At 43.8% G+C, this 24219-nt stretch overlaps 1 protein-coding gene across 7 annotated transcripts; it reads right to left on the bottom strand.

Moving 5' to 3' along the window:
* Window positions 1-3481: 3481 nt before the first annotated feature.
* PTPDC1 (protein tyrosine phosphatase domain containing 1) lies at window positions 3482-23844 on the bottom strand. 7 transcript variants are annotated; one of them, XM_033517498.1, is made up of 11 exons: window positions 23813-23844; window positions 21647-21714; window positions 13173-13265; window positions 10424-10595; window positions 9622-9702; window positions 9281-9399; window positions 8387-8524; window positions 6549-7753; window positions 5681-5866; window positions 4868-4978; window positions 3482-4056 (listed from the first exon to the last, which is right to left on the bottom strand). In XM_033517498.1, the coding sequence occupies exons 3-11, from the start codon at window positions 13255-13257 to the stop codon at window positions 3940-3942; spliced, it is 2214 nt and encodes a 737-aa protein (XP_033373389.1). In that variant the 5' UTR covers window positions 13258-13265; window positions 21647-21714; window positions 23813-23844; the 3' UTR covers window positions 3482-3939. The 7 variants fall into 7 exon arrangements, with proteins under 7 accessions (XP_033373389.1, XP_033373390.1, XP_033373388.1 ...); XM_033517499.1 differs by having other exon boundaries at window positions 23808-23831; XM_033517497.1 differs by lacking the exon at window positions 23813-23844 and adding an exon at window positions 22133-22304.
* Window positions 23845-24219: the final 375 nt, after the last annotated feature.

Raw genomic sequence — 24219 nt, 5'->3', positions numbered from 1 at the left:
TGACCACGGTGTGGGCAGGCAGGAGCCAGGCAGGGGCTGCTGTGACCAGTGGGGCCCCGAGGGGCTGGGGGAGTCCAAGCTGAGCGTCCCTGGGCTGAGGGCACATTTCCTTCAGTGCCATCACCTGAGCCTGCACCTTCTCCACTGGCATTCCCAGGAAAAGAGCGAACCATCAAGACCATCTCCAGGGACACAGCCTGACCAGCAATGTCAGCAGGCAAAACAAAGTCTCTCCCCAGTTAACACACGCTTGATAGGACCTAACCGGTGGGCCATCACCAATCCTGCAGGGTGCTGCACAGGGTCTGCTGCTCTGGGCAAGGGCCAGAAGGGAAGGGAAGGGCCATGTAGCTGTGGGCCCCAATGGGGCTGACAAACAGCACTGGAGGCACAAGAACCCAGCTGCAATTACACTTGATTTCCAGGTCAAAACACTCGGTGTAGCTAGGCTGGGCTTCCCTGTAAGGCACGTGGGGGCTTTGGAGTCCCCCATGAGGTGCACGGGAGGCTGGGGTCCCTTGTGTGACACACAGGGATACTTCAGGTTCCCTCCGAGGTATGGAGGGCACTGGGGTTCCCTGTAAGTCATGCAAGGGATTTGGAATCCTATGTGAGGCATGCAGGGGCTCTGGGATCTTTCCCAAGGTGTGCAGGGTGATGGGGCCTCTCCTGAGGTACATGAGGGGGGTTTGCGTTCTTATTTGAGATGTGGAGAGGGCTGTGGGCTCCCATCAGCCTGCTGGTGCTTTGTGTCCCTCCTGCTGCACGCAGTGGGGCTGGAGTCTCTTCTGAGGCACTCAGGGGACGGGGTCCCTCCTGGGGCAGGTCCGGCTCGGGGCTGCCACGGCCCAGGGGTAGCCAGGGGCAGCCAGGGGCAGCCAGGGGCAGCCAGGGGCAGCCAGGGGCAGCCAGGGGCAGCCGCCATGCCGGGATGGCGGTGCCGAGGGGCCGAGGTGGCGCTGCACGGGCACGGCTCAGGCGGTGCTGAGCACCCCGAGACGAGGGGCCATGGCCCGCCCTGCCTCCATCCGTGCTGGGAACACAGACAGCCCCGCCGGCAGAGCGGCGGCACCGGGCCCCAGCCAGCTCTGAGGGGAACAGAACCGATGGCAGAGGAGCCGTGGGGCCTGCCCGGCTCTCCGGGCCTGTGGGCAGCCCGGGCGGGAGCGGCTCGCTCTGTGCCGCGCTCTCCCCACAGAACGGGGCTCCGACTGAGCACCTTGGGCATGCTGAGGGCGATTCGGGGCCGCAACTGAACTTGCCAGGGAGAGAAACTATTCATAGGAGACTTCTTTAGGCCTTTCTAAAGATGAACTGAGAAACAACTTCAAATGCCAGGCTAAATAGTGTGTTCTAATGTGTGCTGATTTTTTGAAAACGATTTCTTTGCAACTCCCTGTCAGGCCCGTGGTGCTGTCCCAGCCAGCACCAACACCCAGGAGCTCTGCTGTGTGCAGCATGGCTGGGACAAGGGAAACGAGTTCACATCCCTACAGATGCCCTCTCTGCCTTTAGAGTTAACACGCAGTAGCAATATTCCAGCAAGAGCAGGTATTTTTACACCCTCAGGACAGTGTGTTCTTGTGGTCCTTGTGGTGGATCAGAGAGGAAAGCCAAATTTGATGGACTAAACTTGACTGTAGGAGAGGGATAGCTCAGCAGAGGGCCTGGGGACACAGTGACTGGCACACAGCAGGAAGACCCCAGACTATCACAATTCAGCTGGGAGGGTATAAAAGTCCAGGGGTTCTTGGTTCAGGGTCCCCCAGAGGCACCAGCTCAAGCTGCCACTGTTGCACCGTGATAAAATTGTTTGAAGGATCCAGTGGTCTGACAGTCTGCTATGGGGTACATTCTACATTTCCAGTCTTTTGGGCATTTGGGTGTTGCAGTCAGCAACCTCAGGATCTCATCCAGGGAAGCAGCGGGATTCTGGGGACCAGCATCAAACACCAACAAGATGGGCTCCCGGTTCATGAAACCATTTATTCAGCATGGGAACAAACTCAGTCCCGGACCGGGAGGCCCGAACAGAGGCACAGCAGGGGTTTTTGAGGGACAGAACCCCCGAGGGTCTCCACCCTTGAGGGTGGAGTTCAGGGTCAGGGACCAGTAGAAGCACAGCAAGGGAGAACCCCCCAGGGACTCAAACCCAATCAGAGCACCTGGGCCGCCCTTCACAAGGGGTTTGGGGTGGGACAATGGAACTCTTTGTCGCCCCCGAGGCACTCTGCCACATTTGGGAGCTTTTGATTTTGCTTTCCACCCAAGATAAATAAAACCCCCAAAAGTGCACAAATAACTCCTTTACCATTTCCTACTTTTATTTTCAGCTGATTTTTATATTGTTCTATTTGCTCTGCTACCTTGTCCTCATCTTTCTAAAATTCATGGGCCTAGTCAAGTCCAGCCTGGGATGGTGCACACATTTTGTTTAGTTCTCTAGTAACTTATCCCCAGCAATTGTGCTGACCACACCCATTTAAACTATTGCAAAAACCTAACCCTGGGCTGCAGAATGTGAATCACACTGTCAGTGTGTGAGATGGCAGAGCATCAGGGCAGGCACTGAAGAAGATTGCATTCCGTAGAATAGATTTGTTTAACCTGACTGCTAATGCTAACACTGAACTGCCTGTCACGTTGCCTTGCCTCTTTACTAAGCTGAATTTGTGTTTGTGATTCACATGTGATACTTTCCTTTCAAATGTGCCTATTTTAGGTGATTCTGACAAAGTGGCTGTTTGAATTTGAATTTGATATAAAATCATCCAACAGTTGAGGCGTGTATAAATTGCCTATATTTCAAACTGGTCTATTTTTAACTCTAAATGTTAGTCATTTACAGAAATGAATAAATTTCAGAAAAGGATAAATTTTTGTTAAAACTACTTAAATCTATCCAACTAGATGAATTGCTCATTCTGCAAACTGGCATTCCAGTCCAGATCCTAAGGCTGTGACCCAAAACTCTGTTTGGATGATGACCCAGCTCTTTCTGTTTTATTAGATTAAAATGCCTCTTCAAAGTGTATTGCAGCTAATAATGTTTTAATTAATGTGGTTTTTTTTAGCATTATTATCTCACACTTCCTTCTGTAAGTATTTGCTGGATGTAAATATGGACAGAATCATATCCTCATAAAGATTTCATAATGAAGTGTTTTTTCACTTAGAAGCAATAAAAGTTTAGCTAATAAAGTAAGATGTTATCCTTATTCAAAGCACTTAAAATGCCTCAATCAATTTTCTGTTAAAAACAATTTGAAGCTTTCTCAGCCAAAAAATTCTAAATTAGGGCTTGATGACTACTGCTCAACAGAGTGCATTTCTCTACTGCAACACCTCCTAGAAATACTTTGGTTGCAATTATTTAAGAGATCTGAAGGAAAATATTGTCTGCTGTCAATAACAGATCTCAAGATCTGTCAATCTATCCATTATTACTGTTGGTCTTCAAAATTTCTGAAAGGAAAAGCAGTTTCACAGGTTCAATCAATATTTATTTTCTGCAAAGTGAAATCAAACATCATTAATGTAAACATATGTAATACATAATTATTAACTCAATCCATTAAACTTTTGGGGATCATGGCACTGAACTTATGGCAATCATGTAACTTGAAAATAGTGTTTCTTGCCAATAACAGAGGTTTCTAAATCAATAAACACATTTGAGAACAGGAGAACCCTTCACAATATAAAAGAACAGTGCTTGAAACCAAATGCTACAGAGAATGGTCACATGGAACTGCTTTTAAAACTATGTAGACTGAACAACTGCCACTAAAACTGCATCTAAAAAAATAAAATGCTTTGTTAATAACTTCTGTTACCTAAAGTTAGGTAGATCATGCCAGGTAGCACAAAATACAGTAGCTGAAAAATGCAAAATTATTTGGTAAGCCCATCTAATGCTTCAGCAGAGTGGTGAAGAAATCAAGAAGTATTCTCTGTCCCTTCTTTAATACTTTTCCTTTTTTCTTCCAGCGCTTGTTTCAATACAGTTTTCAAGGTATTGTAAACATATGGCCCATTCTCAGAATCGAAGCTTGTCTAATAAAAGAGAGAAGTTTCAGTGAAGTTGTTAGAGATGCCATCCAGCAAAATGCAAAGCAGATGCACAACTTTGAGATTTATCAAAAATCTTTGAGATTTATCAAAGAAAAGATGTGTTTTTCATGGAGTGCTTGATGGTAAGTGTTTTCAGTTTAATGCTGACTAGGCATTAAAATAAAGCAGAAGAAGGAGAAATGTGGTGATTGTTTTAACAGGCAGATTTACAAGAGATGGGGAAGCAGCACGGTGAACATTTTGTTCAAGCTCAGATTTCATTGGCTGAATCTGAGAAGAAATCTGAGCTGAGCAATAGCTTCACCTGTCACTGTTACAGAATGAGCCCAAAGCAGAAATTAGTTATTCACATCCCGTGCTACAGGCCTGGAACAGAACTGACTTGCACTGTAATTTCAGAAAATTATTTAATCTGATGGAAAGACTTCACATAGTACAGAATCTACCAAAGCCTTTGGTAACTACTCCCAGTGATTAGTCAGTGTCACTCTTTAAAATTATTTTTCCCATAATTTGAAGACGTCCATGAACTAGCAGTGGTCCAGAAAGGGAAAAATGAGACTCCAGGATTAAGAGTGTAGTGACAGAATTTAATTTTGTTGAGAATATTTCTAACCCTTTATGCATGTGATTATTAAAAAATGTAAACTCTGAAATAAATAAGCTTCACACTGAAGTGTGAAGGAATTGCTGTAGCCTTTCTCACAGTGGCCTCCCTCTGTTGACTGATTCACCCTTCATGATTTAAACCAAGTAAATACAGTATCATGGACAATTATTTGGGATTACTTGCCTTGGTGAAAGCTTTAATAGCACGAGCAAGTAAGGCCTCCTCCACATCAGCTGGCAGCACTTGCAGGTTCACCACACAGTGTAAAATACAAAGGATGGTCTGACACTGCTCCTGGTGGGGAAAAGGAACAGCAGCTCATTAGAAGAAATACTTCCATTAAAAACAGTTTAGCACCCAGATTTTGTTAACAGCTGTTTAAGCACCAGGTTGTGCCTTCCTGTGCTGAAACCTTCATGTGCAGGATTTGGTGGGGAATTCCCACCAGCCCAAAGAGCCTCTGCATAATTATTTCTGTCATGATGGGAAAACTCTTCTCCTGAGTACCATAATTCCTCGGAATTTCTGGGAATTTTCAGATTTCCTCCATGAGCCATAGCCTTCCTGTGAATTGGCATAGGAAAGATGAGATTTGATCTTTTCAGCCCAAAATGTTGTGCATGTTCATGGCTCTTTTCCCCATCTTGCACCCCTCTCTGTTCTTCCAAGTCTCTGTAACCACTGGAAGCTGTCAGAGAGACACCTGAGCAGTGCTTGCAAGGAGGAAGAAAGAGAGGAACAGATCTTTGTGGCTGCTCCTTCCCGTCCCTTTTCCAGCTTAATTAAGGGGCCAGAGCATCTGTCACACAAGCTCTAGGTAACTCTGTTTTGAGCAAGACACTTGGACTGGAAGATACCCAGAGATATCCAGACAACTCATGCAATTTGATGCAGAATGAATTCTCATTCTGATTTTGAAACAGACTGAAGTGGCTTTTTTAAAGTGCAATTCCTTTGCCTAAAGTTAAAGAATGAATTTTCAGATCCAATATATACCTTTCCCAACAAGTAGAGTGCATCCTGGGATTCTGTGCAATTTTTTGCCAGCATGTCAATATCATCTTTGGATATAATAGGTTCTTTCAGCTGTTCTATCCATGACCACATCAAGCTGCAGAGGATAAAAGGGTCTCTCTCGGTGCAGATTTTATCCCAAGCTCCATCTCGAGAATTCAGTTCTTTCTTAAAAACAAAACAAAACCAAACCCTGAAAATACATTATCTATTTACCTTTGCCAACATTCTCTTTGATTGTAGCAGTGTTTGGCTGCTTATGTTCCAACAAAAAAAGACTTAAGAGTTACCCAAAAAGTTTGTATTTTTTTTCAGAGTACCAACATTAATCAGCAATAATATAAATGATCCTTTAAAACAGAAGGATGACAGCAGCAGTGCAGCTGAGAACCTTACAATACTCCACTGGAATACATAAATCAGCTCTGCATTCCAGCTTCAAAGCAAATGCTGCTAAGAGAATTTCAGTTTGACAATAAGCAATTAAGTTTCTACTAAATTCTTTTTCTTCTACTCACAAATCCTCTGATTAGTTCTGAGAAAGTACTGATGAAAACCAACTCAAACCTGTACTACTTCAGTGCCACCAGTAGCCACATTACAACCAGAGATAATGGCATTCATTTCCTCCAGTCAGGAAACTGAACATAACCAGAACCTCCACCCTCTTGCTACAGACCAGAATGTTTAAGTGCATTTTGCCAGCCTGTGAAAGAACTGACCTGGGACCTCATAAAAACTGCTGTCCCAATAAGCCATTTCAAAGCTCCACACATCATTTTTGCCATTCCAGAAATTCACTGAGGTGAAATATGCAGAGCCCATAGCATGAAATTGAGTTAAAAATTACCTGCCACATTTCTACTTTCTGCTTCACTTCATCCTCTCCCAGAAATTCATTTATGTCTGCAAGTGCTTTGGCTGCCAAAACTCTTCGGGCTTCCAAACTTAATTCTGACTGCAGAACAATGTGTGGAATTGTCTCTGACACCTCTCTGCTACCCTGGCTTTCGTATCCAATGGTAAAGTTCACTTTAGAAGAGGAAGAAGAAGAGTCAGAGTCCTCAGAGGTATGGACTCTCCTGCCATATATGTTGGTCTTGTGGTCCTTCCTATGATCAGTCTTGTTGGCAAAGCTGTGCCTCAGCATCACAGGTTCTTTAGGATTGTGGATGGACGCGAGGCCTGATGAAAAGGTCCTGCTGCGTTGTACTTCTCTGGCAGAGTTCCTTCTGTGATAGGAGACATCCCTTTGTCCATCCAAACTAAATCTCCCTTGACTCCAGAACATGCACGTGTTATGCACTAATGCTTCTTTGTTTAACTCCAGCTGTGGCTTTACCTCACCTGTGGCAGAACATTCCTCCCCACTGCTCTGCTTGGGTTTGTTGTTCACTAACATCTGAGCAGGCACTATCCAGGCAGTGTCATCGTGTTCCGCAAGAAACTCAGTTCTCCTTAGGTCTGACTCGCTGTAGCTCAGACGCCTTCTCAGAAGAGTAAAAGGCTGAAGGCATTCGACATTCCTTCTTTCACAAAAAGAATCACATTCGTGTCCCAGGGAGCAGTGCGAGTCCTGGGTGTCGAGAGCAGAGGAGTGGACGTGGGACGAGTCTGATGCGTTGCTGTCGTGCCTGACCAGCTCCCGCTCGAGTTCCGTGGGTTCCAGCTGGGACACAGTCTTCTCGATCTCAGCTGAGAGGTCTGGGATGTCCAGCAGCTCTGCCTCTACCACCTGTCGGTTCTCAGCCAGGTCCAGCAGCAGCTTGCACACCAGGTGGATGAGTTTTGGCACGTGTTTGAGGTGCCTGCTCTCGTAGCCGTGCAGCAGGTGCCTCTGGCGGGTCAGGTACTGGGACAGGGTGACCGCATGTGCCTTGGGCTCGCAGCACGCGAAGACGTTGCGGAGAGGGACCAGGAACTGGGAGAACTCCCTGACACACAACAGCTGCCCCCGTGTCTGGATGGAATTGGGCCTTTTGGCTCTGACAAACAGAATCGCTTGGTCAGCACTCATTCTGGTGGCAAAAACTAAGTAGCAAGCTATTAGAACACCTGGAAAATATAAACAGGGATTAGTGAAGGAACTGTCAGACTAAAACAAATAGTGGAAATATGGGATAGAAATTAATACAGGTATATACACAGTGTCCTCTATTACATGATGCTGTTACTTTAATGTAATTGCCTGTGAAGAAGCCCTGCTCACTGCACTGCAGCCTCCCCACAGCCTCCCCAGGAGTTCCACCATGCACAGACATGGGAGCAATGGGGGCTTCTATGGGAAGAGCACAGCCAAAAAAGACCTGAAAGAAGCAATTTAAATTTTAGGTGCTCCACCAAATCTACCTGATCCAACAGTGAGTGGCAGGTTTGTGAATGTGTTATAAATACTGGACAATGAAAATGTACTAGGGGTGTTTTTCCCCTCCAAAAGCAACTGTCACGTTTGAATGTAATGGAACAATTATACAGATTAAAAACTTCTCTAACCTTACAGGTCTTTGGTTTTCATATACTAAAACTAAATTTCTCTAGACATCAAGGACTTTTGGACAAAGCAGTTTAGCACTTTTAACCATTTTGTAGAGGTCCACCTTGCAATTATAGAGAATTATTAATTATATTAATAACCCAGTTATTGCTGGTTAATAACCAGAGATGGCTGAGGTTCCTAGAGGCACATACCTGTCCTCCCGAGTCCTGCGTGGCAGTGAACAGCCACCCTCCCCTCCTGCAGGGCGAAAGACATCACCTTTACCATGTCAAGGATAGTTGTCAGAGATGCCACTCCATAATCCTTCCATCCAAAATTATAAAAATAAACTGAAATAAAAAGAGAGACAGTGATTTTTGTGCCACACCAAATGTGAAAGGTGTAGTACTATTTGCAGAGGAGAGATTACTAATAAGAAATTATAGTGCTAAAATTGCATAAAGGAGCTTTAAAATCTGACTACATCTTGTTTGCAAGAGATTATTTCCCCATTTCAGTGTATGCTTGCTATTGAAACCTGATAGATACACGAAGCTAGCAAAGATTTGTTGAACTCAAGTTCAGCTAGAATATAAAAGGTGTAAAAAAACAGTGATTCATGCAAAATTACTGAGCTATATATAGAAAGAGGGTAATTTTTTCTTTTCAGAAATACAAGCACCTCTTCAGTCAACAGCTGCTTCTTACAGACAGAACTTTCTCTCTTCTCACCATCACATGGAAATACAAAAATTCTGTCAGGAGCAGTGTCCTCACATGAAATAACTTTTATAGTCTAGGTAAGAAAACATGAGTGTACCAGAAGTTAACACACCGTTAATGGCTCGGGTATTGGTGAATGCAGAAGAAAAAGAAAAAGGGAACAGTTGTCCTTCCTTTAGAACACTTGAACACAAACCCTCCATCTCTGTCTGCATAATACACAATCTTCAATGTGTTATTTGCTCTTCATTGTATCTGCCAGGTTTCACGTTTTCTGCAATGTTTCCTACACAGCTGTGTTTAGCTCACAGGAATTCCAGTCAAAATATCCTTAAATGCCAAAGTCAATAATTAATGAGGAACAGCAGCAGGAGGGAACTTACTGCCAGCCTCCATAAAGGCTTCAGGAAGGTAGGTGAAGCCACTCTCCTGCTCCAGGGGGTTCCCACAGCTTGCGTGCTCCCCAGGACGCTGAAGGTTAATTATGGTTTTTATGCCACATCTTAAGGAAGGAATAGATGAGTCAAAGTATTACAAACAGCCAAAATCTCATTATCCCTGATTTTCTGAAACACACATTTATTCTTAGTGGAGAATAAATCTTTACCTGTAGAGTGTTAAAATGAAAGGATCTTTATCAACAATCCAAATCTACGTTGAAAGAGAAAATGGATCAGGAATGATACCAGTAATACTTACAATAAATAATGACTGAATTTGTTACCTTTCAAACTGCTCAATAATGTTGTACTTCTCAATTAATTCTGTTGAAGGTCGAGCCATAGCCAGGATGTTATCTGTTATCCTGAAAAATTAGAAAAGTCAATAATAATGTTATCATGTAGAATTTCCTGGGTATGAGTCTTCCAAAATAAAAATAAAAATAAAATAAAATTATATTTAAGAAAGAGAGAAATACCTTGGTGATTAATTAGAAATTACTTTTAAAAATTCTACTATGCCACAGTGTTAGTGATAAATCTTGTTAAACTGATACAGATAGAACATTATCAAAAGACAATTACTGGAACTGCTTAAATGCCAGGACACCAATAAAAATGCCTTTGAATAGAAATCTGGACTCAGATCCCTGTTTGTGCCTTTAAGGTTTCTAAGTGCTGTTGAAGCATTTGCTGGTGGAAAAAAAACAGTAAGAATGTCAAGATACATTTCATGTGACTCTTTCTGCACATGAACATCCTTCTGAACACATGCCCACATTATTTCATCTGCAGGAAATGCTTTTACTTTTCATTTCTATTATTAATATATTTAATTAATCTGCATCCTCATCCTTAGTAGCCCAGAACAGCTTTTTTTTTATAATTCATGACAGACAGCTATTTATTCTTTTGGATCTAAGCCAAACTCACTGGAAGTCAACAGGAACCTTTCATCATCTTTCCTGGGCTGTGTACAACAGCCACTACGTCAGGTTCTGATTCCAGCTAAAACTCTCGTTATGTTTTACCCTTAGCAGCTGATGTTTCAAAAGCCCAGCTGTTTTGCTGTGTTGAGCTGCTCACCAGGAGGAGTAGAGCCCCTTGATGGCCTGCTCGTTCTGGGTCCAGCGTGCGGGGTTCTCGTACTTGCAGGCGCGGCCACCGCAGGCCATGGAGCACTGCATGTGCCCGGGGATGACGTGGCGCAGCCGCTCCCCCATCTTCGTGTACTTGGCCGTGGGGCGCCTCAAGCTCCCTGCGACACAGGCAGAGCCACGTTAGCCAGGAGCTCACTGAAAAATACCACTTCAACCTCATGATCAACTCACAAACACCATATCTAATCCAGGCTCGTTGTTCACGTAAGGATTCTGAGGGGAAAAAATTGCTGCGTTACTGCCAGTTATTTTTTCTGATGGAGTTAGAGGTGAGCGACATCCTTTGCAGCTGAAAAAAAGTCACAGTCCTCTTCAGCCCGAAATAGTTAACCATGTCCTCATGTGTGCTTCTGTTTTACCTGTTGTTTATAACTGAGCTGTTAGAGTAAAAAGCGCGTATTAACAGCTGAATAAGGAATCAATGAACAAAATACAAAATACAGGAAGAAAATTAAACCTTGCTATTTTATCCACATAAAAAAAATACAGTTAACAGAACACAAGTATAGTAAGACCAAGAAAATACTCAGAACTGCCTCAATGAAAAGTACTTTACTTTTTTTTTCAGGAAAAGTTGCATCCAGCTCCTCGGGGCTGAGCGATGACAGAGCCACCATGACCCGGTGCGTGGACGAGGAGAGCAGCTCCACCACGGAGCTGCGGCGCCGCTGGCTGAGGCGGAGAAGGGGATCAGAGGAGGAATGCCTCCGCCCCTGGAAGAAATGGCTAAAGATGCTGACGGCCGAGCGCCTGCGGGGGGAAGGCTGCATGGCTGCCCGGCCCCAGCTCTGCCCGACGCCGCAGCCCGGGGCGCTCTGAGCGCAGGGGAAGTTGCTCAGCGCTGAAGTTGCGGGAGCGGAGCGGAGCATCCCCGAGCTCGCTCGGCAGCTGGTCCCCGGGCTGAGTGTCGCCATGGAAACGGAGGATGCAGGTGCTGCTGCCAGCCAGCCCCGGGCTGCTCCTTTCCAGAGGGATTGCGTCTGCTCGGGACAAACTGTTCCACCGCTTGATGAAAATAGTTGCGTGTCAAGTAGGTAATTTTCAAAAGGCGCTGGGAACAACCAAAGTGTTTGTCAGAAACAATGGGAGTATTTAGTTCCTGCTCAATAACAGGCATTCAGAAGTCACTAAGACACAAAATGCTCCATTCAACGGAACAATCGAAATGTAGCTGGAGGCTCTGCCTCCTGAGAGATCTGTAAGGAAGCACATTATACTCCCCCACCTCTTGGTTCTTCATTCCACAGCCACCTCTCCTCCTCCACTTTGCTGCTCCAAAATGCATCATTAGCTGTGTAATGATTTGGATTAGTGTGTTCCTGCTGAAATGCTTCAGTACGTGATGAATTGTACACTGTTTGCCTGGACCATTCACATCTTCTAACAAAACACAATTTGTTATCCCAAACAAAAGGCTGGGTTTTTTTTTTTTCAGGGCACAGCTTTTATATGAAGCAAAGCTGTTAACCCTGCAGCCTGAGAGAAAGCAGATCATTAGGAGGAGAAGGTGTGTCAGCTGAGTGCTTCAGGCTTCTGAAGGCCAGTATGAGGTGGCAAATTGCCTCCCACTTTTCTTCCAGTGTGCTGAGCAGGAGAATGAGGTGGCTGGAAAGCTTGCAGCAGTTGAAAAAGAAACTGTGTGGAGAATGGATTATAGTGATGTAAAAAGCCTCTGATATCCCTATGTATGTGCATCAGACTGCACTGGAAGGGGAAAACAAGAAAATCCACTTTAAATTTGTCAATAAACAAATTAATCTCATTGCATTTTCCTAAAATACATATGTGTTTCTTCTTGTACCACAAAACCAGTCAGTTGTACAGAGGAATTTGCATAAGAGGAAATTCATTTCTGGGACAAATTCACCAGGCAGAAATCTGCTTCTTCCTGAGGCACTGAGCAGAAGCTGAGGGCCTGAACTTTGACTGCTGCTCCCCTGCTTTTACAGAGATGTGACAATGTTTCCTGTGGGTACCAAGACTGAAACATTAGCAGTGATACCATGTAAGGAAAGGAAAATGGTCAAAACCTTGACTCTTCATTCATCAGTGGAGCTGATATCAACAGGTGAGGAAACATGTAAAGTTGTTTTTATTTTGGGGGTTGGGTGGAAGAGAAAGGAGCTAAAAAGGAGATGTTTCAAGTGCTACCTGTACTGAAGAAATGTGAAAAATATTTTATAATTAACTACATTCCTTTCTTGCATTTAATTCTCTTTCTCTTCCCAGAAACTTTTCAGTATATATCAAATTATAGTGTAGACAGAAGTGAGGAAAATAGAATGCTGCACATCATTATTTTCCTACTGAATCTTGCAGGTTTGCAAACAAGCACTCACCCAAAATGGTAAGAAAGAATTGCATCCTGTAAAAGTTTAAATAATTAGAATGGGAGTTTTGTTGAGGTTTGTATTTTCAGAGAGTTAGGCAGTTTCTCAACACAAAAATAGAATTGTTTCTTCCATTAAGAGATCTGACAAAATGAAAATTATAGAAAAGATCAACATATTATCACCATGATATGCTGATGAAGTAATGCAGTCTGGTTTTGTTAGAGATATTTTAAGTTTATAAACATGGATAATATTTCTGGGCTTTTAAAAATTTTGTGGTTTTTTTTCCCAGAATTGTTCTAAGCATTTATTATGAATGGCACATCAGAGACAAATTCCTACCTGAACTCATATTTGCCAGATAAACACTGCTCTCTATCAGCGAAGAGTATGGTTGTTCATTTTGCAGCAAAACTCCTGCAGCCATTGCAGTACCTGTTGAAACAATAAAATATTCACTGAAAACAGCTCAAAAAATTCAGAATAAAGCCACATGCTCCTGGTTAAGGAGTCACTGAAGATTCTGGCAGTCAGGCATGGGCTGGTACTTGATAGACAGATTGTCCACAATCCACAGGCTGTTGCTGCTCTTTTCCTTGCACTCTTGGAGTTTGGAATCACATCTGTGATGATTCTCCTCTAACAAGAACACTGAATCCAGGACTCTCTCAGGCAGAAACAGATTTTTTTCTCTACTGTTATTTCTAATACAAGGTAGGTCCTGCTCTGAAGACCTTCTGGCAGAAAGATAAAGCAAGCTGTAAGTATGAACACAGTAATCAGCCACTGTGATGATTAAATAAACCCTTTGCATGGTTCTTGAGTGGAAATTCTTACTCAGTATAAGATCACCCTTCTGTTTCTCTTATCTCTTTAAGAAAATAGCTGCAAGCCTAACAAAAAAGAGCATTTTTTATACCAAACTAAGCACATCTCTGCTGCATCATTAACTATAGAAACTTTGCTAAATAGAAAAACCTTAGGTTCCCAAGTCTGTAAAACCAATATTAGCATTCTGCAGCATAAAAAGGGTTTTGAAAGACATGTTTGCTAAAAAAAATTAAAAAATATACGTCCTGTGGAGATTAAGTGATACAACGGGCCTGTGTGGTGCTGAATGCTTGTTGTTCATCATCCAGCTTTTATCTCTAACCCTGCAAAATTATTTTTGTAGTAAATATTTAAATAAAATTTATTCATTCAAATGAATGAATACATACTTGAATAAATTATTCTTTCAACAATGCCACTGGACTTCATTCCACAAAGTCATCCAGTGCAGCTCTGTTCTTTTGAAGATGCTTTATGGTGGGAACAGATCACACATCTCTATTAACCCTTTCACAGAGCTGCACCAGTCCTCTCACAGGGATGAGAAATACGTTTGTCAATGAAGGACAAAAAGCATCCTGAAACTTCAGAGATGCTCAGCAATGCATCTCTAATGTAAGTACATTAAGAATAATATGAATTAAGAAAACTCTTAATAAAGATTTAGAGTGCCTGGAGAAGTTTCTACTCAGCTACTTGACTTCTGTATCCTGAAAAGTCAATCCTTTAATAAAGTACCTTCATATAATTGCATTCTATTTGGAGAAGCTCCAAAACATCTATATTTATTTTTCCATGGATTTTGAAATCAGTAAGTGATGGCTTCCATTATCAGAGGCAACTTTGAACCTAAAGAAAGAACTTAATTTTATCCCCAGAATTTAATTTTTGGAGTTAATAATACTGAATTAACAAAAATTATTGGTTTCTGTTTCTCAGGAAATTTTCTTTAAAATTCTTAATAGCTTGTCTAGATAACATTTGAAAAAGATATCTTGGCAGCAGAATCACCACCACTATGATTATTTAGTTCTCCTATTTCCTTGCACTCAAGTGATGAAATAAAACAGATTAAATATCAGGGATATTTCTATCATCTACAATTATTTTCCTTTTTTGTTTTGGTTTTTTTTTTGGTTTTTTTTTTTTTTTACCCAGGAATCAGGCTGATAAGAACCCTTAACTGGAAAGGGATGAGATAGAGGTTCATGCACAAGACACTATACCTATTGTATGACAAAATACTAGCAGGATTCTTATAAGTGGCAGAGGTGAGCTCTGTGTTTCTTTATTGTCTAAACGATTTTATTTCATTTACACACCGAATTTATAATTCCTGTGCTGCCCAACTGACTTGAGTATTTTGTCTCTGCCTTCCAGTTTGCTAAATTTGACTGACAAGCTGTTTTAAATTGCTCAGTGTGATCAGTGGGAACAATTCTCTTATATTTGCTTTTGAAAAAGTTAGTAATATTGTGACAAATGGCTTTACATTACACTCAGACAGATGCACGGTGATAATCTGGGACAGGTCAGTGCTGATGTTCCTAGAGAGGGGCATTACATTCCTGCACCAATAAAAAGGCTGCTAATAGTAAAAATAGTGCTTAGGTAAAAGCAGCAGCTCTCTCCTGCCTCGCCTCTGTACCAGATATTTTTGGTTTTTAAAGACGTTCTTCAGTGTTTTGCTCATCCCCTGAACGCTCGGTAGCTCCGGAAGACACAGCCTGGAGCGCTATCCTAGGTCACGGCTGCCCGAGGATCCGAGTCACATCCATTGGGGCAATCACGATATCGCCTTAATCAGCTCTGCTGCCTGATCTGTGCCGTGCATTCCTGCTGCCGTGACAGCAACGAGCCGCCCCTTAATCCGGGCTCCCTGAGCAAGTGGGAGGAACGGAACGGTGTCTCCCTGCGGTGCAGTCCCACCTCCGTTCCAGCACGGGCAGCGGTGCCAGCCAGCGAGTAGGAACACCCGGCTCCTGACACCAGACACCGGGAAATGTGCCTGTGCTGTCGGCGGACATGAGGGGAGAGCAGGACCACGCTGCCCAAAGAATCTCTTGGAATCCTCATGCCAAGCGCTTGGGGTATTTCAGGAGGTCCCCTCCAGGTGTGGGTTTGATACATGCTTTGACGTCTGTATGCAGTTTTGAGTTGCCTTTTCTTTCCCCCTACTTTGGAGCCGAACAATTTCTAGCAGAAGGGATTTTTGTCTCCTGTTGCACTCGATTCACGTGTTGCATTTGGTGACACGACAGCTGCCGAGTCCCACTCGCTGCTCACACGTGCGGGGCTGCCTTTCCTGCGGGGGAAGCGGGGTGAGCACCTCGTGCCGCCGCGGGTGAGGTCGCTCCGGGCATCCTCCTTCTCCTCAGCAGCGAAGCCCCTTGCCCACGGCCATTTCCTCTGGAACAAAGGCACTGCTCTCTGTAAGGACACAGTGGAGCAGTAGGGTACCACGCAGACAGCAGGACAGCTGGGACCTCGGGGATCCCAAGGAGAAGTTCCATGCTCCTTCCAAAGGCTGCCTTCCACAGGCAGCGTCACTCACTGGCTCTCAGGAGCCCGCTGCAGGATGGGCCCAGCAAACCAGCAGCGGGGTTTGTAAATGAACAACTCTGCCTTGTCACAAAAAACATTCCTTTCTGGTATTTCAGGATCTGGAAAGCAGTGGCTTCCAGTGGCTGGGTTGAATTTTTGCTCCAGACTGCAATGAGAGGAGCAATGTCCATTATTGCAGCAGCCAGAAAACAATTATACAGCCAAAAACTGAAGAGACAAGATGCTGGTCTCGCTCTATCTTGGCAATGAGGATGGTTATTCAATAAATGCAATTGTTACCTTTTACTTCAGAACACGTTTCCAAACAAAGAGAAGAGCTTGCATTCCCAGCTGGAAGGATTCCAGTTAGGGCAGTATAGCTGCCAGCACGGACAGGAATCCCACTGTAAGGCTCCCCACTGCACTCCTGTGCACCTAGCCACAAATAGTGAGGGCCCAAATCTTTAATTCCTGTGGCTTTGGTAAACAAGGATGCCACGGCAGACCACACACTTCAAAAGGTTACCTGTATGTATTAACATGAAAAAATTTTGCTAAGTTTTCCATTTTAAAATATCAATATATGGGAAAAAATTATTTTAAACCTCAAATATATTCATACAATAGAGGCAATGCTGATGCTTAGGCCTATCACATGAAATCCTGAGGTTATTTTTACTGTTTTCTTGTCTTCCAAAGTGAATTTGTTCTCTCTCTATTGTAGTCACATGTAAGTAACTACCTAGGAGCCAAATTTTGAAAGGAACATAGCTCACTGCAGGTAGGGGCGAGGGTAGCTTAGTACCTAAGCGCTTGGCTAACACTTCTAAAATTTCCTGTGGCCTAATTCTGCAAGTACTTGAGAAGCTTTGCTTTTGTGAGCAGTCCCATAGAAGTCAACAGAATGTCTAAATATATGATCATAGGAGATAAAGTTTCACTGGCAAAATACAAAATCCTGTAAACTGCACTAATGGAGATGTTTCAGGCAGATAACTAAAAATAACTTTGATGATTAAGGCTAAGTAAAAATAGGACAGAGTAGTGAGTACTGGGTATATTCAATGAAGTGGTTAAGAGCAACTAAATGATAACTTTGTCTTTCAATTCAGGCTTTGAATCTGATGCTTTAAGATTGGCAGATCATGAGAGTTTCTAGCAAAAAATCTTCTAAATTGGCCAAGACATGGTTAGTCACTGGTACAGGAAGCACTGGTAAATGAAATTGTGTTTTAAATTACCACAGACTATCTAATTTTAGCGTTGCCAGGAATAACAAAGCATTTCTAAAGGTTTGTAAAAATGATGATAACTGGGGGGTTTTGCTAACTTCATTATTTTGATTAATGAAACAAGATGCAAAGGTTCTTGCTCCAATGCATGTACCAGTGAAAAAGCTCACTGGGAACAGGTATTTCATGAATGCTTAAGCCACAATTTAACCATGGTCTGGAAGGCAGTTTTAGCACTGAGAACACATCTCTCAGTAGGCACACACCTCAATTCCCAATGTGCTTTAAAAGGCTCAATTATTTGAAATTTGAAATGTTTACTACCTGTAAGCAAACACCAAAATATTGGAAAAGCAAATGAACACACGGATAAAGGACAGAGAGAAGACTAGGTAAAAATGTAAACAAATTTTCATATAGTTTAGTTCTACAGTATTTACACAGCAGAATGATACTACAGCTGCTGTGAAGCTCCAGGGGTTTCACTGGAACCACAACCAGAGTGGATTTGTTATTTCTACACGCCTTTTACCCTCTTTGGGAAAAAAATATTCCCCAACTGTCTTAGTAAAAGGTGAATGTCATTTAATCATCAAGTTTGATATTTACAAAGGACTCTTAACTGCTTTTGTGTACAAAGAGACAAGAGAACATAATTCATTAAAAGATTATGTAGGTGCTGGTGATTCAGTGTTTGCTATTCATACATTTTTTGACATAAATAGCAAGAAACTGCAAGCTAGACTGATGGACAAGTCTCTGAATTGACTTGAGCCATGTTATTTAAATAACTCTTTCTGTGGCAGTGCTAACCTAAGAGTTAACACAAGGTATTTTAAACTACCTTGAACAGTCTGGCAGGCAGTAATTACTAGAGAGACTCATCAAGGAGATGGCGTAAAGTGAATATTAACTGTTCTACAAACAAAAATGGTGGCTCTGAGACCCTTGATCATAAACATCATGTTTACCAAGAGGCTCTCAGACGTCACACTGACTACACACAGAATGAAACACTGTAATTGTCAGCATTCTGACGGCACTCAGAACTGCAAGTCCAAAGATTATCTCTGCAAATTACAGGAATTCTTTTTAAATCTAATACATTCAAAACCATAGTAAATTCACATGAATTTTAATAGTTTTATGTAACACCTTACCTGTTACCCTGCAAAAAGAATGAGTGATTGCTGATCCCTTCATTGCTGCAGTATCAGCCACAAGAAACACTGCAGGGGAGTCACGTTTACAGAGGAGAAGCTGAATGAATTCCCCTGGTGTTTCCTGTGGCTAATCGGATCGGGGATGGTAATCTGGGAGGAGCCAGCAACCATCTTTTCTTAACCTAAACTGTGCAAGGAGTGCCCTGGAGACTATGCAGATAATCATCCCTAAACTGCTTTCTGCATCTGCCTGGCCTTTAAAGGGATTGAGGCAAACAGGCCGCACCAGCCTGATGTTCTAATAACTCCACTCTTCCTGTTCACCTCATTTCCTATCAGCAATAAGTAAATAGGTATTTATTTGTGTGTGTCTACATGTATCACACAAATAAACACAGAGCTACAGAGAGAATTTTGTAAAGTGAGATTAATTACAGTTAAACTGACACATTGATTTTGAAATGCCAGGAAAAAATAATTATATAGAAATGTTCCATTGTTATCTGGGTTTATCATTTTATCTGCACAAAACATTTTTTTCTTACCCAGTAAAAGCATAGAATGTCACTTAAGGATTTTTAGAGAGTATAAATTAACTGCATTAAAAGTAATACCTCAAAACCATAAAAAAATAAGTTCATATAATCAACTGTAATCAACTAAAATCCAAAGATTTTGTTGATTTAACTAAATACGAGATAAATAAAAAATGTAAATAAAATAGGATACAATACCTTATTCTATCTTAAAAGTAGATCTTATCTCCAAATCAATTTCAAAAACTAAATATTAGCTGATGTAAATAAATGGGCTTTCATCTATTCCCATCACTTCCTTGCATGTCTTCCTGAAAAATCCCTACTATTAATGAAGCTAGGGATTAATTAAAAATACCTCCCAATTATTTAGAAACAAAGTAACCCTAAAATTAAAATCCAATCCAAACCGTTCTGTGATTCTAAGTTTGTGGGGGGAAAATAAAAAAAGAAATAAAACGGGACTTCAAAAGATCTGTACAGAATTTGGGAAAAGCCACTAAGGTACCTTGGCTACTTAAAAAACTGAATAGATTGTGGAACCTAAAACCCTCTTTTACACACCTTTCTTTAGTGTGTTGGTAGAAGTTTCAACCCCAAAGGAGTCAAGCAGCTACAGCTTCCCCAGCCTGCCTGCAGCTGCAACTGGGGGATCCAGAACCTCCATGGTTCCATGTGGATTCCCTGGGTGCCAAGAGCTGGTGTCCAGGGCCAGGGGGGCAGGCACACTGACACACACACACACACACGGGCACTGGTGAGAGTCAGCAGAACAGTGCTGACTTCCTGGGAATGACAGACCCTCAGCAGGAATCTCTATTGGAAACGTTGGGTAGAAAGAATCGGAGGTCAGCTAGAATGAAATCTATATTGTACAGTGAAACAAATCTGCTCTTTGCATTTTGTCTGTGGTTTGAGGATTGCCCTTGGTTACCTGTCTGGATCAATTCACGCAACAGGAACAGCCCCACAGCAGCACTCCTTGGTTTCACATTGTTCACTCACTACAGAAGTGGCCCTAGAAATCTGAGTCTGTGATTTATGAGTAAAGGGACACATGTATTTTCCAAGTGTCAGCTCACAAAAATGTGTTAACAAATGGAGCATCTGGTAAAACATTTTGTAGGAGGAACTGGAGGAAGCTGGCATCATTTTAGTTGACTAAAGAACAAAGAGCAGCTTCAGATAACTAATAAATATTAATTAAATTCTTAATATAAGCATACTCTTTGGGGGAAGTTCTGAATGTTCACAGCTGAGAAGCTGTCACTGACATAGACCTAAGTTTTATTTCCACGTGGGTAATGTAACACTATTTACCCATCTGATTCCAGAGTGGGGTTAATCCTTGGAGGGTTTGGATTCCTGGTGCAACAGCCTCTGCTTTGCTGTATCCTCTTGTAGGTGTCAGAGCTTTGCTGGCTGCCCTTTCATCTGTTCCTATATTTGTACTCCTCAGTATTAATGACACTTTGTTCAGCTGAGGAACTCATTTTTTTCTAGTGCTCTGCAGAGTTTGGCTAATCCAGGCATCAGTGCCAAACATGTTTGTTCAAACAGGCCATATCACTGTATTTGGATCAAGACAAGGCTTTGTGCTAACTGAGGGGGACTTTTTGGGAGAATTAACTGACAGGCTGAAATAATTTGACATTTCCAAGGAAAGAATACACAGAATAGATGTTGTATAACGACTGAACTAGCAATCTTCATGCCTCTAGGCTTGGCATTTCAACAAAATGAAGAATCCCAAGTCCTCTGGAAAATTCTGCTGAACTATGATTGCCATTTAAAGATACTAACAAGCTTTTTAGGAAAGTAGAACAGGATCATTTGGTTTCTGGCAGCTTATTTCTCTTGCACTGCAGGAGCTGCCCTATGGCTACTTCACAGTAGATGTAGCAAATCCACCTGTCCCATGCCCTTAGGTGCAGGTTTATCAGATTAGGCAGGTAGAAAAGTGTCTAAACTGCCTCATTTGAATGTCTGACCACTGCCTACACTGCAGTGTTTTCAGTGGTACATAGACAGAATCAAAACATCACATTATCCTAAAACTTACAGATGACTAAAACCTAAGATTCACTTTCATTTAAAACAAACTGTGTGTTTAGATTCCTAGCTGGCTTTGGGCATTTCCAGCTTCTCCCTTTGCTTTTTACTGTCCTCATAGTTTGGATCATAAAAATCAATTAATGCTACTTCCTTTTCAGCCTGTATTGAAACACTGCAGGGAAGGCTTTAGCTTTGTGTAACTTTACAAATATATACATGTTATTAAAGACTTTCTGTAAGTTCTGCTTTTAGATATTTTACATATATATATATATTTATATATATACAGATATCATTTTTTTTCTGTCCATTAAGCATAATGCTGTACCACCACAAATCAATCACAAGAGCAGAGTCAAAACCTTTGGCAGGCCTCAACTTTACCAGCAATGTTACAGTTGTGAGAGAAATGTACACATTTAGCTGCTTAATGAGATCCCACAGCAGCAGCCCACCTGTGATCCCTGTCCTCTTTCATCTCTACTTCTGACAGTCTCTCTTTTCCCGTTGGTTCCACTGTTACCTAAAATTGCCAGTAAAGGACAAAATGTAGTAAAATGTTAGGTAAAGGCAGCAGAGTAATATGAAAATTCAAATTCAAAAGACAGTTGCAAAACTGAAGAATTGTATCAGGTATTATTCGCAGGTCATTCAATGGACTTACAATGTAAAAGGTGACTAAACACCTAGGATAATAGTGTAGAAGCACTTAAACTAGATCTTGCTATAAAAAGGAAAGATCTGATTTATGAGGCATGTCAGATTTCCCAGTTCCTAGACAACTCCTCTCATTTATAATTTTACTGCTATTACACAAAATAAAATAGTCATAATGGTGTAACTGGATTTACAGTGAAGTGTTTACTTAAACGTGTGGAAGAAAAACTTTTCAGGTCGGTTTATGTGTCTAGCCAAGCAAGTACATCACAAGAGAGGATTACAATGCTAATTATATCTGAGGTGATACTCTCACAGCAGCTGGCCCTGCAGACTGTCTCTCTCTCACTTCATCTTGCTGTAGACGTGCAGGTACTCTCTATGCATGAACTTCTGATGGAAACAAGAGATGGAAAAATCACAGAATCCCAGAATGGTTTTGATTAGAGGGACTTTAAAGCCCATCCAGTGCCACCCCTGCCATGGCAGGGACACCATCCACTGTCCCAGGTTGCTCCAACCTGGCCTTGGGACACTTCCAGGGATCCAGGGGCAGTCACCACCTGAATCACAACCTGCAAATGCTTTCAAGCAATACAGAAGTGCAAACACATTTATTTTGTACACATTATTTTGGGATTAATTCCTCCACAGATGTGGAGCTTGGTGTTGCTCAGCGGGATGAAGGACTCCCAGAAACATGTCTCTGAGAAAAGCAAAAGTAAGGGATCTGTGCAAAGAGAAAACACTGAAGTCTAGATTATCAATATATCAGGTAACCATTAATCTTTTTGTTATTCCACATAAGAGTGTAGTGACAGTCTGTAACCAAAAGCAGTAATAGCTACATCTGAAAGTTACTGTTGAGTGTGTGGACTGACCCATGCATTGAGGTCCTGCAAGCAGGACTCATTGAGCTGTGTTTTTCAGGGTGATTGAGTGATGGTTAGAGGTGGGGTACAACCACTACAAAACATGCAGACACTGCTGAGAAGTGGAACTACCCTGCTGTCATTCATGGTCCTCTCTCTTCCTGACAGCTGTGGGCCTTTGTGAAAGTAAATCTCCACAGATCATTTATTATACTGAATGCATTTTGAGGTTGTGATTCAGGGGGTGGCAGTCCCATCCCTGAAGTATTCAAGGCCAGGTTGAAGGGGGTTTGGAGCACTCTGGGACAGTGGAACGTGGCTCTGCCCACGGCAGCGGGTGGCACGGGATGCACTGTAAGGTCCCTTTAACCCCAGAGCAGCCTGGGCTGCTGTGATTCGCTTCTGTGACTATTCGGCAGCGGGTGGCAGAGGGGCTGCGTCACCGCATATCCCCCGGGGGACCATAGACCGTTGTCGGTCACAGCCGGTGCCGAGCACGGCCCGGGAGCGACAGGAGGAGCCCGAGAGCTGTGCGGGGCCGCGGCGGGGTCTCTGCAGGGATGAACCCTTAACGGAGGGGCCGGGCCGAGCAGCGAGCGCGGGGCGGCCCGACCGCCCGGAGTGCCCGGTGGGGCTGGGCGCTGTGAGGGGCACCGGGCGCTGTGAGGGGCACCGGGCGCTCTGAGGGGCGCTGAGAAAGCTCCGGGCGCTGTGAGGGGCACTCTGAGGGGCACCGGACGCTATGGAGAGCTCGGGGCGCTGTGAGGGGCACCGGGCGTTGTGAGGGGAGCTGTGAAGGCTCCGGGCGCTATGAAGGGCTTGGGGCGCTCTGAGGGGCACTGAGAAGGCTCCGGGCGCTATGGAGAGCTCGGGGCGCTGTGAGGGGCACCGGGCGTTGTGAGGGGCGCTGTGAAGGCTCCGGGCGCTATGGAGGGCTCGGGGCGCTGTGAAGGCTCCGGGCGCTATGGAGGGCTCGGGGCGCTCTGAGGGGCTCCGGGCGCTCTGAGGGGCACTGAGAAGGCTCCGGGCACCATGGAGGGCGAGGGGCGCTCTGAGGGGCGCGGCCGGGGCAGGGGCGCGGACCCACCTCACCTGCAGGGCCGCTCGCGCCGCTCCACCGGCACCGCCCCGCGCCGCTCCACCGGCACCGCCCCGCGGCGCTGCGCATGCGCGCGGAGGGACCGGGGGCAGGGGAGGCGGGACCGGGAACGGCGGGGTCAGGATCGAGAAATAGGGGGGTCGGGAATATAGGAAATAGCGGGATAGGGAATATCGGTGTCGGGAACAGCAGGATGGGGGAACAGCGGGATCGGGAAAGGGAAACGGTGGCGTCGGGATCGGGAGAAAGCGGGACCGGGAAAGGCGGGGTGCGGGGGAGCGCGCATGCGGGATCGGGGAAGGCAGGAGAGGGATGGGAGCGGATTCGGGAAAGGCAGGAGAGGGATGCAGCGGATTCGGGAAAGGCGGGATCGGGGAAGGCAGGAGAGGGATGCAGCGGA

This window comes from Parus major, chromosome 12, assembly GCF_001522545.3.
Source record: "Parus major isolate Abel chromosome 12, Parus_major1.1, whole genome shotgun sequence".
NCBI classification, from domain to species: domain Eukaryota; kingdom Metazoa; phylum Chordata; class Aves; order Passeriformes; family Paridae; genus Parus; species Parus major.
Note: the sequence above shows the minus strand (reverse complement) of the source record. Positions and strands in the feature narration are given on the sequence as shown.